Source organism: Tiliqua scincoides, chromosome 12 (assembly GCF_035046505.1).
Source record: "Tiliqua scincoides isolate rTilSci1 chromosome 12, rTilSci1.hap2, whole genome shotgun sequence".
NCBI lineage: Eukaryota > Metazoa > Chordata > Lepidosauria > Squamata > Scincidae > Tiliqua > Tiliqua scincoides.
Window position 1 is genome coordinate 14,022,646 of NC_089832.1, and position 13,138 is coordinate 14,035,783.

The 13,138-nt window shown below is 42.3% G+C and overlaps 1 protein-coding gene across 5 annotated transcripts in view; it reads left to right on the plus strand.

Moving 5' to 3' along the window:
- The first annotated feature begins 2,816 nt into the window (after positions 1-2,816).
- HDX (highly divergent homeobox) overlaps positions 2,817-13,138 on the plus strand; it is a 37,156-nt gene continuing 26,834 nt past the window's right edge. For 2 of the 5 annotated variants that reach the window (XR_010795017.1, XM_066640086.1), the window contains exons 1-3: positions 2,842-2,926; positions 3,922-3,996; positions 9,911-10,057. Coding sequence is in view for 3 of the 5 variants with exons in the window: in XM_066640086.1 (XP_066496183.1) it covers positions 9,911-10,057 (147 nt within the window). In the remaining 2 variants the exon portion in view is untranslated. Of the gene's footprint in view, positions 2,927-3,921; positions 3,997-9,910; positions 10,058-13,138 lie in introns of all 5 variants that reach the window. The other 3 variants (XM_066640084.1, XM_066640085.1, XM_066640087.1) reach the window with 2 other exon arrangements.

Genomic DNA, 13,138 nt, shown 5'->3' on the forward strand with positions numbered 1-13,138 from the left:
GCTGAGCTGTGAATTAGGATTGCCCAGTTTGAATAAGAAGAGCCCTGCTGGATCAGGCCAAAGGTCCATCTAGTTCAGGTTCCTGTATCTCACAGTGCGCCACCAAATGCCTCTTGGAGCACAGGAGTGTATTTGTGTATGTGCTGCCCCTGGGGTATGTCAACCCAATCCTATGAGTGTGTCCTCAAAATAAGTCCCATTACAGTCAATGGGGCTTACTCCCATGTAAGTGTGGGCAGGATTGCAGCCTGTATCTCCCCATGGTTGGCAGTGCTACCTGTCACTGTATCACTCATTTCTAGGGGCTGGTGTGGAGATCTCCCCCCACTGAAGACTGCTCATTGATCCTCTGCCTGCCACCACCCCATTGGGTTCATGCTGGCAGGGCTTTATTGGCTGTTGGAGTTAGGGCTGGGTGAAGGTGTTGGCTCCTTGGATGCTGCACCAACATTGCACTGATAGCAATGTGACGTTGCACAAACAGTTGCATGGATGACAGGCTGCTAGGGGTTTCCACAAATGCTGTTGGTGGTGTTGGGAGGGCCTGAGCCAGTGTAGCATCACCTGGCCTCTGGTGTGTCCCCTTTTTCCTCCCTTGCCAGGCAGGCTTAGGATATGGTGGTCGCTGAAGTAGGGTTGGTGCCTACTTGGCACATCCAAGTAGGATTCACATCCGCAAGTGAATCTTTATTGGTTTGCCTACCTCATGCACCAGAATACAAGCTGGGATATTTGGAGGTGCACTTTATTCAAAACTGCCCAGCTGAGTGACAGGAGAAGTCACACATTGCTATTTCCCCCTAAGTGGCTGGGGACTTTAAATGCTTTTAAACTTCTGATTTTTTTTTTAAAGCATAACTTTAACGCCCTTCAAAACTTTCTTACGGGTGGGGTGTTTTCCATACTGTTACCATGCATTGGTATAATTGATCCGGATATGATAATTAATCTGAGCCAATGTTATTTATTTATTTATCACAAGTGCATTCAACTCTTTGCATTTTTTTTTATTTTGAAAAACTAAACTACTGTTTTACCTGTCCTTTTCCTTAATTTTTATATATATATATGTATTTTTAAAAACTCCATCCAGTAACTTTGTAAGGACCAAATCCTATCCAGTTTTCCAGTGCCAGTGCTGCGGTGACAATGGGGCATGTGCTCCATCCTGCAGTGGGGAGGCAGTCACAGTTGCTTCCTTAAGGTATGGAAACATTTGTTCCCTTATCTTGGGGTTGCATTGCGGCTACACCAGTGCTAGAAAGTTGGATAGGATTGGGCCCTAAGTTGCCCTAGATAGGCTTTTTTGTGAGTCTTCTGAATTATTATTATTATTAGTAGTAGTAGTAGTAGTATAGAACGCTATTGTTATCTGTCATTCTCCTTACTGTTTGTTTTTAAATACCATCCACTATATTTGTAAACTGTGAACTTTGTTTATTATTATTCCAAACACTGCCGTTTTCTGTTCTCTTCCTTACTATTTTGTCTTACTTATTTTGGGCCAAATCCTTTCCAATTTTTCAGCACCGGTGCAGCCCTGCCAGTAGGGCAAGTGCTGCAACCTGTGGTGCGGGTGCAATCATGGAGACTTCTTCCAAGTTCTTCTTCCAAGTTGAGGAACACCTCAAGCTTGCATTGCAGTTGCACTGGCACTGGAAAGTTGGATAGGATTGGGCCCTTTGTACACTATTTTTACACTATTTTGTGCACTAATTTTCTTTAAGCTGCTGTGGAAATATGTTTTTGTGGTGTGTGCGTTTGTTTTCAAAAAAAAATTTAGATTTACATATTATATTATACATTATATATGCTATATATTTTTATATTATATATATTATAGTGTGTCAAGCTAATATGCATATTATATATTATATACATATTTTATATATGTATATACAAATATAATATATATGGGAATATGTATATTATATATACATATATATTATATATATGTGAATGTGTATATATATGTGTAACTATGTATATATAATTACCTTGTTATATTTTTATATTTCAAAATAATTTGCAAATTAATTTGTACTTTTATATACTATATATTTTTATATTTTGAAATAATGTTCAAATTATTTTGATATTATATATATTATATATTTTACATTATATTTCTGTATTTCTAAAAAATCAAATTATTTTGATATTTTATATAATTTTTATGTGTAATATATACATTTTAATGTATATATATACACATAAATCATAATTTTCAATTTTTTTGTTTTTATAATATGAAATTATGTGTATATCTATATCTATCTATATATACATTTTAATGTATAGATATATCTAACTCTATATATTAAATATATAATGTATACATATTTTAATGTATATATACATATTTTATATGTTTATGCATATAAATTATATGAGGGGAAAAGTGTTTATATTTTACACCTGATGCTGAAGGAGCAATTCCTGAGGTAAAAGCGCCCCTCAGGCGAGGACATGCCGAAGACACGTGAACGACCCCTCGTGCGAACGCGTAGCAGCTTGTACACGCGTCTGACGCCCCCTGCTGCCTCACAGGCGTTCCCGCCCTTTTCTCTCCCCTCAGCCCGGTGCCGCCGTTCCCTCAGCTGGCCGCCCCTCCCCCTGCCCAGGCTGGTCCGCGCGCGCCAGGCGCCCCCACCCTCCCCGAGCGAGGGGCTGTTCCTTGCATCGGCCTCTCCCCCCCCGCGGGGAGGCTGAGAGGCGGGGGCAGAGACTGTCCCGGCCGGCGCTGATCTCGAGCGCCGATTGGCCGCTGTCTAGCGCTGACGTCACGATCATGATGAGAATTAATGATCGGAGGCGCTGATTTCATTGTGTGACGCCGGGACCGACCCAGCCGAGACCGGCTGAATTCGGAGCCCTGAGGTGCTCCCTCCCCCCCGGAGCGGGGCCGCCCGCCCCGCAGAGCACGGTGGGTCTGGCGGAGGGGTGGGGGGGCATTGGGAGCGGGGGGGGGAGAAGGAGGGGGCGGGACGGGCGCGTGCGGGTCTGAGGGGGCGGTGGTTGGAGGCCTCGGACCGGGGGCGGCCTCACTGACGGGGCGGGGGGTGAGGACGGCGCCCCTCAGCGCAGGGCTGGGGTGTGGGGGAGGGGCGGCGCGAAACGAGCCTCGGCTTCAGCTTAGCGCTCGCAAGAGCCGTAACTCGAGAGGTTCATGCGCACTGGCCCCTTTCTGGCCTTGATCTGCGGTAGGAGACGCCCCGCGCGCCGATTGTGCGAGAGAGCCCTTTGGCGCATGCGCAGAGTACCCTAGTGCGCTTGCGCGGGGAGACCTGCGAGCCCCTCGCCGTCCGTTTTGCGCGTGCCCTCGGCCGCTTGGACGCCAAGAGCAGGTTGCTGCTCTTCTGCGCATGCGCTCGATACAAATGGTGGGAGAATAGGACTCTTGCGCATGTGTATCATCCGCAGTATATTTGAATGGGAATAGCTGCGCATGCGCAGTCGTTCCTTTTCTGCCTGTGGACTGGATTGTGTCAATTACAAAGGGGGAAGCAGGGAATTGTGGGGTGGGTAGTTTTCTCTCCTTTTTCCCTGGACTTCTCATGCAGGCTGTAGGGGTGCAAGGGAGGTTGTGCACCTGGGTTTTCGGTACCCAAGAAATTGATGTTTGCCTCCCAAAAATACCAGTCATTTTATATATAAGGCTGCAATTGAATTTTACTTACAGTGGGGTCGTGCATACAAAAGATTATACAGTATTTCTTTACCCAGCGTGCCATTAACCTGTGGAACTCCTTGCCACAGGATGCTATTAAGACCATCAGAGTAGATATGACTTTCAAGATGTAGTTTGGCCCTTACAAACAGTGAGGCTTTTTGATTATGCCTTATCCCCTCCCCCCCCCTTTGGCTTTTGCTTCACTACCATACTCAAAAATATTTATATCCTAACTTTCTCCACCCCAGCTGGAGGAAACCAAGGCAGTTTGCAGTCCCGATGAGTTTTGAGGAATCCCAAAGCTTGCTCGCTCAGCTGGAAAGGTAGTACCCAACCATTTGGAATTTTACTCTTTACTCACTGTGTAGTTAAGTCTGTAGAACTCCTTGCCACAGAATATGGTGATGGTGTCTGGCCTAGATGCCTTTAAAAGGGACTGGTGTAATACTACAGCAGTAAAAAAAAAAAATCAGACAAACTAGCCAACAAACATAAAGGCTAGAGTTAGTAAAATGCAGTCATAAAAGTAGTGAGAACAAGATAGCCTTTATTAGGTCCCAATCCTATCAAACTTTCCAGCATTGATGGAACCGTGTCAATGGGGCATTCTCTGTATCCGGCTGTGGTGAAGCAGTCATGGAGTCCTCCTGAAGGGAAGGCATTGTTTGTTCCTTGGGGCTGCATTGCAGCTGCATTGGTGCTGGAAAGTTGGATAGGATTGGTTCCTCAGGGTGCAATCCTATCCTGCACTGGAACAGGCAAGATGGGATAGAGGCCCAAAGTGACTCAGCCACATGTAAAGGGAAAGTTTCCCCTTACCTCCAGGTAAGGCACTCTGGCCTGTGGGTCTTCTCGGACTTGCGCTACCTCCTGAGGTGGCACAAGTCAGAGGAGAGCGGAGAGGTTTGAAGCTGCTCTGAACTCCCTGGGAATGGGGGTTGGGATCTGACATAACTGCCAGGTCCCAGCCCCACCTCCTGCTCCCCACCCACCCATCCCAGGGCTGCCTACCACCTGCCTTCCCCCCCACAGAATATCTCCCTCCCGCCTCCTCCCCACGCACCCACCCCAGAGTCTTGCATTGGACTTGTGTCGGCCCAAGGGCACCTCTGAATTGCACCCTTAGGGCGCAATCCTAACCCCTTATGTCAGTACTTTCCAGCACTGACATAAGGGCAATGCAGCTCTGAGGTAAGGGAACAAACATTCCCTTACTCTGAGGAGACTTCCATGAGTGACACCCAACTGCAGGATGCAGCTCATGTCATATTGGTACCGCTATGCCAGTGCTGAAAAGCACTGACATAAGGGGTTAGGATTGCGCTCCTAGTCTTGTAAAAGGTAGAAGTGTAGTTGTGAGGTGAACCTATCCGGGGAGGGTGTACCGCTGTGGGGGAGTCTGTACCCTCAGTTCTCTAGTCTCAGATAATAGCAGGGCATCTGATCTCTGTACATGGCCCTAGTTCAAAACCAGCAATCTGAATTGTGTCTGAAAAGTCTCTAAGGCAGTGTAAACTATAGCACAGTCATATCTTGTTGGTAATCTTTGTGCTGTATTCTGTTACTTCCAAATGCTTTCAAATGTATAATGTGTTAAGGTGCTCTAAATTTGATGTCTCCAAAGCATGGATTCCTGTGGCAGGAGTATATACATGTAGGACTTTAGGTACATCTGTGCTTTTAAAAATTTATGATTTTTATAGAAGTTAAAGTGACCTTTTGAAGTTAAAGCATGGTGGTGATAGACCAGATCTTGCCATAATTTAGTATGGTGTGCCAGATTCTGAGCTTGGGGGTTGTATGGTCTGGTGAGGAAGCTGTTTCCTTACTTGATTTGATATAAACAAACCTGTTGCAGATCACTTAAGGCCCAATCCTTTCCAGTTCCAGTGCAGCCGTGCCAATGGGGCATGCGCTGCATCCTATGGTGTGGAGGCAGCCACAGAGGCTCCTCAAGGTAAGGGAACATTGCAGTATGCATTTGCCTATGCTGGCTTGTCCCAAAACGCTTCTGAGTGAATGCAGTGCATGTACTGGGTGTGTGTGGTTAAGGTCAGCAGCAATTTGGGTAATTGTTCTGGTGCTATATCCATGTATCAGTATTAGCTGTGATTCTGAAGGCAGTTCATACCTAGAAATGCATAGTATTGTTCCACTCACGCTGGTTCCACCCTGTGGTATGACATCACCATTTGGAGAGAATATAATCCCTTGGAGCTTCACACCTTCAAGGAATGACGTGTGCATTCCTTGTCCCATAAGGGACAATGGAAGCATGTGTGATTCTGACTGTATTTGCTATCTGAGGCTGCAATCCTGTCTACATTTACGTGGGAGTAATCCACATTGTTTGTAATGGGGCTTACTTCTAAGTAGATATGTATAGAATTCGGCTGTCATTCTGCTCTGGTTTGTACTCTGTCTGTGGAATCAAGATAGTAATAGTATCTGCTCTGCCATGAACAAGATGTGATTATGTTAGTAGACAGCCCGGTTTCTTTGGTTTTGCACAATGGAAACTACAAGTGGCCATGTGCTTTCCTGCTTAAATCACAATAGGAAGACCGTCTTTATTGAGTATGATAATTTAGGCGGATTGGCCTTTTCAGCCACACTAGACGCTGTGCCAGAACCACCTTTCAGAGCGCGATACCATAGTCTTTCGAGACTGAAGGTTGCCAATACAAAATTTAGGCTCTTGATATAATTGTTATTAAAAGAGAGGCCCTTTGAGTTTAAATGCCAACTTCTCTCTTGTGTGACTATGAATATAGTCTTCTATTATCTGTGCACTTTCTAAGTAACAATACTGGAGAGTATGTACCATAAATGTGTTAGATTCTGTTTAAGCAAATGCAACGAAGACTGGTGCATCATCTCAAAAGCCTAACATAGGTATTGTGGTATAAACTTTCATGGATCAGAACCCACTTTATTGTATGTGATAAGTTGATTTAGGTTTACATATCTACACGAGTCACTTAGATGAGATAACTACCCTGTCTAAATAAAGAAGTCTGCGTAGAACTTTGAGGATCTTTGCATATAGCAAAGGTCTTTTTTTTTCAGATAACTGGCAGTAATTGTAAGGGTAAATATTTGTTGATGTCCTGCTGTGTGAGAATTTTTGATAAGTCTCAAAAATGGTTTGTGGACTAATAGGCACTCAGGTGAATTGTAGCTCACATTGCATATTGGAGATAAAAGTCAGCCAGTAATCTTGCAAGGTCTTTATCAGCAAGTATTTTTTGCTATTGATTTTTCCCACTTTGTTCACTGGCTGCAGTTGGAGATCTCTGTAATGAGTGTTTGCTCCATATGCAGTTATTGAGTTTTAGATCAAACCGGGTATGTTTCTTTATGAAAAAATGGAGTCAGCCAGTACCTCTGAAATCTGAGTTGATAATACCAAAGAGTTGATGGAAACTCATAAAGAAGAACTTGCAGGTAATGTACTGACTTGGATGCCTTGCTTCTAAATATAGGTTGTGTTTTTACTCATCTACTGACTCTTAAGGAAAGCTATGCTGTAAGCCTTGTTTCAAAGGCTGCAGTGCTAAGTAAGGCTCAATTTATATTTATATGTTGAATTATGTGGTTGCTCCTAACTAGTACATCACCTGCATGGAACACAATACAGTTTATCCTTTCATCACGGTAGGAAGTACAATATGCAACTATGCTACTCAAAGTCACTTGTAAACTGGGCATCAGTCCCATTAAAACCAATGGGTTTACTTCAGAGTAATCATGGTCAGGATTGGACTGCTGGTCACTTCCTGAAGTACGTGTGCTAACTCCTTTCAAAGCGATCTCAAGTTCAATCTGAGCTTTATAATTTGGTTGCTGATAATGTTTGTGTCTTTGGACAAGATTGTTCTGATTAGGTTATTTTAAAACACTATAGAATTTCAAAGTGATTCCCATTAAAAAACTATATACAAGTAAATTGCCCCTGATCTGGACTCATCCAATATCCAGACATTTTTATCCAAGACTTTTTTAAAAAAAACAACACTTTCTATTTTATGAAGGTCTTGTACTCATTCCCACGGACGGTGCAGGCTGTAAGATATATTCTCTGCTCTGTTCTTTGTACCTGTATGGACATAGCTGAATAATGTCAAATTGGTCAGCCAACACCTGTATAGTTAACACTGAAAAGAGCTAGAGGAAGCATTTCTCATTATATTTCTGCAATTAAAGCATTCTGAAATTCAGATACCTTCCCGTCCCAAGCAGTCCAGATAAGGGACACTCAACCTGGATTGTATTTTAATACACTACAAAGTGTTGTATGTATTAAGCATGTGTTGGTTAGTTACAATTAGCTCGTTACAATGTGTTAATTTTACAATTATACTTTAGACCAGTTGCTGGCATTGCTGTGATGAGACAATTTGAGTTTGTAGGTTTTCTCTTTGGTATCAAATAGTGTCTCATTTTTTGGTCACAGTTAAATGTGAATTGCTTGCGTAAGGACATTTAACCCATTTCTGCCCAGCCCACAGGTGTACACATTTGATCCCTGCTGCTTATATGCAACATTGGACAGAAATGGCTTAACCTACTATTCTGTGTATACACATCTACACAAGCAGAATAGATGAGGACAGGCAGAGTGGGAGGGTTCTCACTGGCATGTGTGTCTTTACTTCCTAGGAGCAAAATTAACTCTTATAAACTCATGCTCATTGCGTGACTTGCTAATAGCATATTTGTAAGTGTTTTGCTCTAAAAAATGTAAAAGTCCATACAAGCTAAATATCAAAGTAGTAGTAATAATAATAATACTCAAGATTGTCTCCATGCAATTATCCTTCTTTGTGTTGGAGACAGAATGCCCTTCGTATCAAATACTGAGCCCATACCTAAGAACACTAGCTGACTTCCTTTTGATCAAACCAGATGGGATTCTTGTCTTTTCTAAACTGAGTACTGTATGCCAACTTCAGCAATCTTATAAGGTTCACATCATTCATACCATTTTCTTTTGCCATTGGAAGCAATGAATTCTTCCTTCTTTTATGCTACCATAGGTTTAGTTGAAACTGACAGGCTGCATATAATCCTATCTTGCATCTTAAGTTAAGAGTTTCTAAATAAGGTTGTGAAGCAATCGGGTGTAAACTCTGGGTTTAGTCTTCTCTTAGTTTGGCAATTTGACTATCTGGCTCAATGACAAAAAAAAAAAAGAATTTGTGTGGGGGGGGGGGGTATGCCAGTTAGATTTCTGTGGAATTCACAAGCAGTTTCCCACCCAAATACTGGCTAGAACCAGACCTGCTTAGCTTTAGAAATGAAATGACCAGAGGCTTTTTAGTGCTGGGAAGTGTAAACTCCCAAACTTAAACAGATCTGGCAGCAGAGTGCCCTGAAGAAGGCACCTTGATTTCTAATGACAACTAATCCCTAGAGCTCAGTGACAGCAATTCAATTGTGCCACTTAATTCTTCTGTGATTCAGAGTGAGACTACATTCTTCCATTGCAATGTATTATAGAGATTTCTGGCTATACTGACTAGTTACTCCTCCTAACTGGGTAAAGAAGCACGCTTTAAGCAGCGGTTCTCTTTATATTTAGCAGGAGGAGAGCAGTTGTCCCTGTTCATCTCGGCATAGTGTCTTTTCAAGAGGCTGTTGGTTGTTGTGTCTTCTTGTTTGTTTGTACCCTTACATCAGGGAAGTTGCGCCCCCCCCCCACTTATTCCATCTAAGTCACTTTGTATACAAATGTTAATAAGAATGTTGTGGACGACAGATAGTAGATCTGTCTCTTCCCATCTCACTTACTGTCAACTGCGTCCCAAATTCCAAGTGATGCTCTTTATCTAATAGAACCAGTACAGAACCAGTACAAAAGATACCGAGAACCTGTACGCCCCATTTGCATAGCCTCCCTGAGTGCTCCATGTTTTGGTCAGAACTGAGTATTACTAAGAGTCAAAGCCAGTTCCTCCTTGAATGTGTGATACTGTCAGCAAACTTCTTTTACTTCAGTTTATAAAATAAGTCTGAAAAGCATAGAGGCTTTTTCATGTGCTAATTTCGGCACGTCAAGCAGTTGTCTGGTTTTTTTTAAAGTACAAAAATTGAGAGTGGTGAACTAGAGTACATCCTAGTTAAGTCCACAGTAGTCTTTTATTTGATGCATAAAGAAGAGACAACATTTTTACAAAGAAAGAACTGCAACTCTTAAATTATTCCAATTTTCAGAGTATCTTCTTTTATTTTTAGATGAATCTGCGTTCTGTATTTACTGCAGAACAACAAAGGATATTGCAGCGTTATTATGAAAATGGAATGACCAATCAAAGTAAAAATTGCTTTCAACTCATATTGCAGTGTGCTCAAGAAACTAAGCTGGACTTCAGTGTAGTCAGGGTAAGTACTGAGGTCTTCCATGCTTGCATTTCCATAACAGTTTAATAAATGCACTTGTTTGCTTATTTATGTGCAGGGCATGGGGCTCTTAAGAAAGGGAAAGCTTCATTCCCTTGATATAACACATGCTTTGTTTTCCTATTGATGGTTCATTTTTTTCCTCTTATTGACAGCTCTTTGTAGTCTTCTCTGGTGTTTTGAGGATAATGCTTTTTCTTGAAAAACTTGACTTGTGCCTCCTTGAAAACTTAGTATTGCCCACAATGACTTGGCTGCTTGAAGTTCTTGAAAAGTTGGGGGTGTGTGTGTGAGAGGGAGTGAGAAAATGCAAGGGCTGCTTTTCACATCACTTTTTTTTAAGATGTACGTTTAAAAGTTGGTGGCTGTATGCCTGCCAAAGTAATGCATGAAAGTGGCAAGCATATGTTTGCAAACACCCGCATCACAGAGCTATGCTCTTTGGAGAACCATGATTGAGAGTGTACACTTGATGGCAAATCTGGCTTTGCCTCTGTAATGTGTGACATAGTCTTGTCTCATGTATGTGCATTTATTCTAGTAAAATACTGTGGTTTAATTTAGTTGTTCTAGTGCAGTAGTGGACTGATTAGCTCATTCCTTGGCAGGGATAAAATGTGATGCGTGGCACCCCATTTAAGATAGGTCTGTCCTTCATAAAACTTGTTTTTGTTTTAAAGGCTGGTAACAAGTCCATGGGGAGCATTTTAGACTTGGAGCTTGGAAGTTCTTGAACTGGCTTGGAGATCGGGAAAAGTCTTGCAGTGTGAGGTCTTGCTCTTACAATTAGAGACAGTTTTTGAACCTTTGCTTTGAATTGACCGTACTATTTTTCTCATGGTTGGGAGGGTAGATACAAACTCCTGGGATTCAGAGGGAGGGCTTGGTTCCCAGGTTCCTCACCATCCTTCCCTGAACTGCTCCAGTTTTATATGTGTTCCTTGCTATTTGAAAAGATATATTTCTGAGTTAATCTATTGAATTCCTGACTCCTGTCTCCTTTTTGGGATGTATTGAAGACTTATGGCCCAATCCTATCTAATGTTCCAGCGCCGGTGTAACTGAAATGCAGGTTTGAGGCAAGGGAACAAATGTTCCCTTGTGGAAGCCTCCATTAACTACCCTTCCACCACAGGATGCAGCGCACACCCCATTGGCACGGCTACACCAGGGCTGGAAAGTTGGATAGGATTTGACCCTTAGCAAGCTCCTGTTGCTCTACTCATTTACCCTGCTAGTGTGCAGCTCTGCTTGTCTGCTGCTGGTTGGGAATGTAAGAAGTTGACCTGGATGCCTTTAAAAGGGGATTGGACAAGTTTCTGGAGGAAAAATCCATTACGGGTTACAAGCCATGATGTGTATGTGCAACCTCCTGATTTTAGAAACGGGCTATGTCAGATGCAAGGGAGGGCACCAGGAGGCAGGTCTCTTGTTATCTGGTGTGCTCCCTGGGCATTTGGTGGGCCGCTGTGAGATACAGGAAGCTGGACTAGATGGGCCTCTGGCCTGATCCAGTGGGGCTGTTCTTATGTTCTTAAGCTGCCTTTTACTGAGTCAGACCATTGGTCTATCTCATTTTAGCATTGTGTATGTCAACTAGCAGTGGCTCCCCAAAGTTTCAGACAGGAATCTGTACCTGGATCTGTACATGCTGTACCTGGAGTTGCAAGCAGGGATTGAACCTGGAATATGCTACATGCAAAGCAGGTGTTCTCCAACTGAACTTCAGCCCTTCTCTCTCTTCTTAAAATTTGATACTCACTTCATCCCTTCATTATCCTTTTTTGTACTTCATTTCACCACCTGCAAGCCACAAAGCACTTGCCTACAGTACTAGGCACCCCACTCATACAGTTGTGTGATCCCTCTTAATTGAAGTGGCTGATACTATCTCTCAAAAGAGCACATTCTTGAGATCTCTTAGTAGATTTGTAGTATAAAATATGTGCATCTTATATTGCACTGTCTTCAAGTGCTTGTCCCCATGTGCATGAGTGGTAATTAGATGGGATCATACTTTCATTAGCATGTGTTCTAATAGGGCAAGCATTTATAACACATGTTTCTCCCCCCCATAGCTATCTTAAGCATTCATGCTTCATAGTCAATGTGTGTATTTTGTACTAGGGTGCTACAGTATATCCAAATGCAAAAAGAAAATTTCCATGGAGTGACCTGCCGAGAATCAAGGAGTATTACTGCTTCAAAATTAATGCTGATTACAAAGGTGTGATTTTGTGTATGTCACAGTAGGTATTCTGGGAGCAAGCAATTTCCTCAACTATATTTAGATTGTTATATTTATTGTAGGTGACCACTTTTTGCAAACTTCCACTATTTATGTTGCCATCCTTTCAGATTTTTAAAATTAAACTTATTTTTAAATGTATGGCTTTTAATTCAGTTATCCAGTTAATGGCTATCGTGCTAGAGAAGCCCCCTACCTTTGACATCTTTGTCCAGAGTGCTTCACTCCTGTGTCTACTGTTTAAACTAGTGGTGGCAATTCACGTATTCTAGCTGTCCAGTGGAAGCCTCTAGAAATGCTTGTGATGGTTCCTTGCAAACTTTGTAATATTTGAGAATTCCTTGCCATGCTGCTCGTCCGAAAACATGCAAAGTCTTTCACTCCAGTACTTCATATTGTTGACTGATGTAGAGAAGCTGCACGTTATGCTTTTTTCAGCATCTTCATAGTGGGTGTGATTTGAGGAGTGGCCTTTGGAAGCCTAGGTTAGGTCTTAAGACTGTAGGTAAAGGTGTTTGTTTCCAATGAGCAAAATACGATTACAAGCAAAGTCCTACGGAGCTCAGTGGATTTACTTCTGAGTAAAATAACATAACACTGTTTTCAAACACCTCTAGGTGTAGGTTATTCTGTAATTGTAGATTTTTCCCCCCTAATAAAAGATGTCAATAAAGCTATAATTTTCATTTTAAGAGGCATAGTGAAAAATAAGTATACAGAATGAAATTGGAAGGGGGGGATAAATAATTTTCTCAGTATAAATGTTGACATCTTGATCAGTGGTCCCCAACCTTTTCTTAAAGGTAAGGGAACCA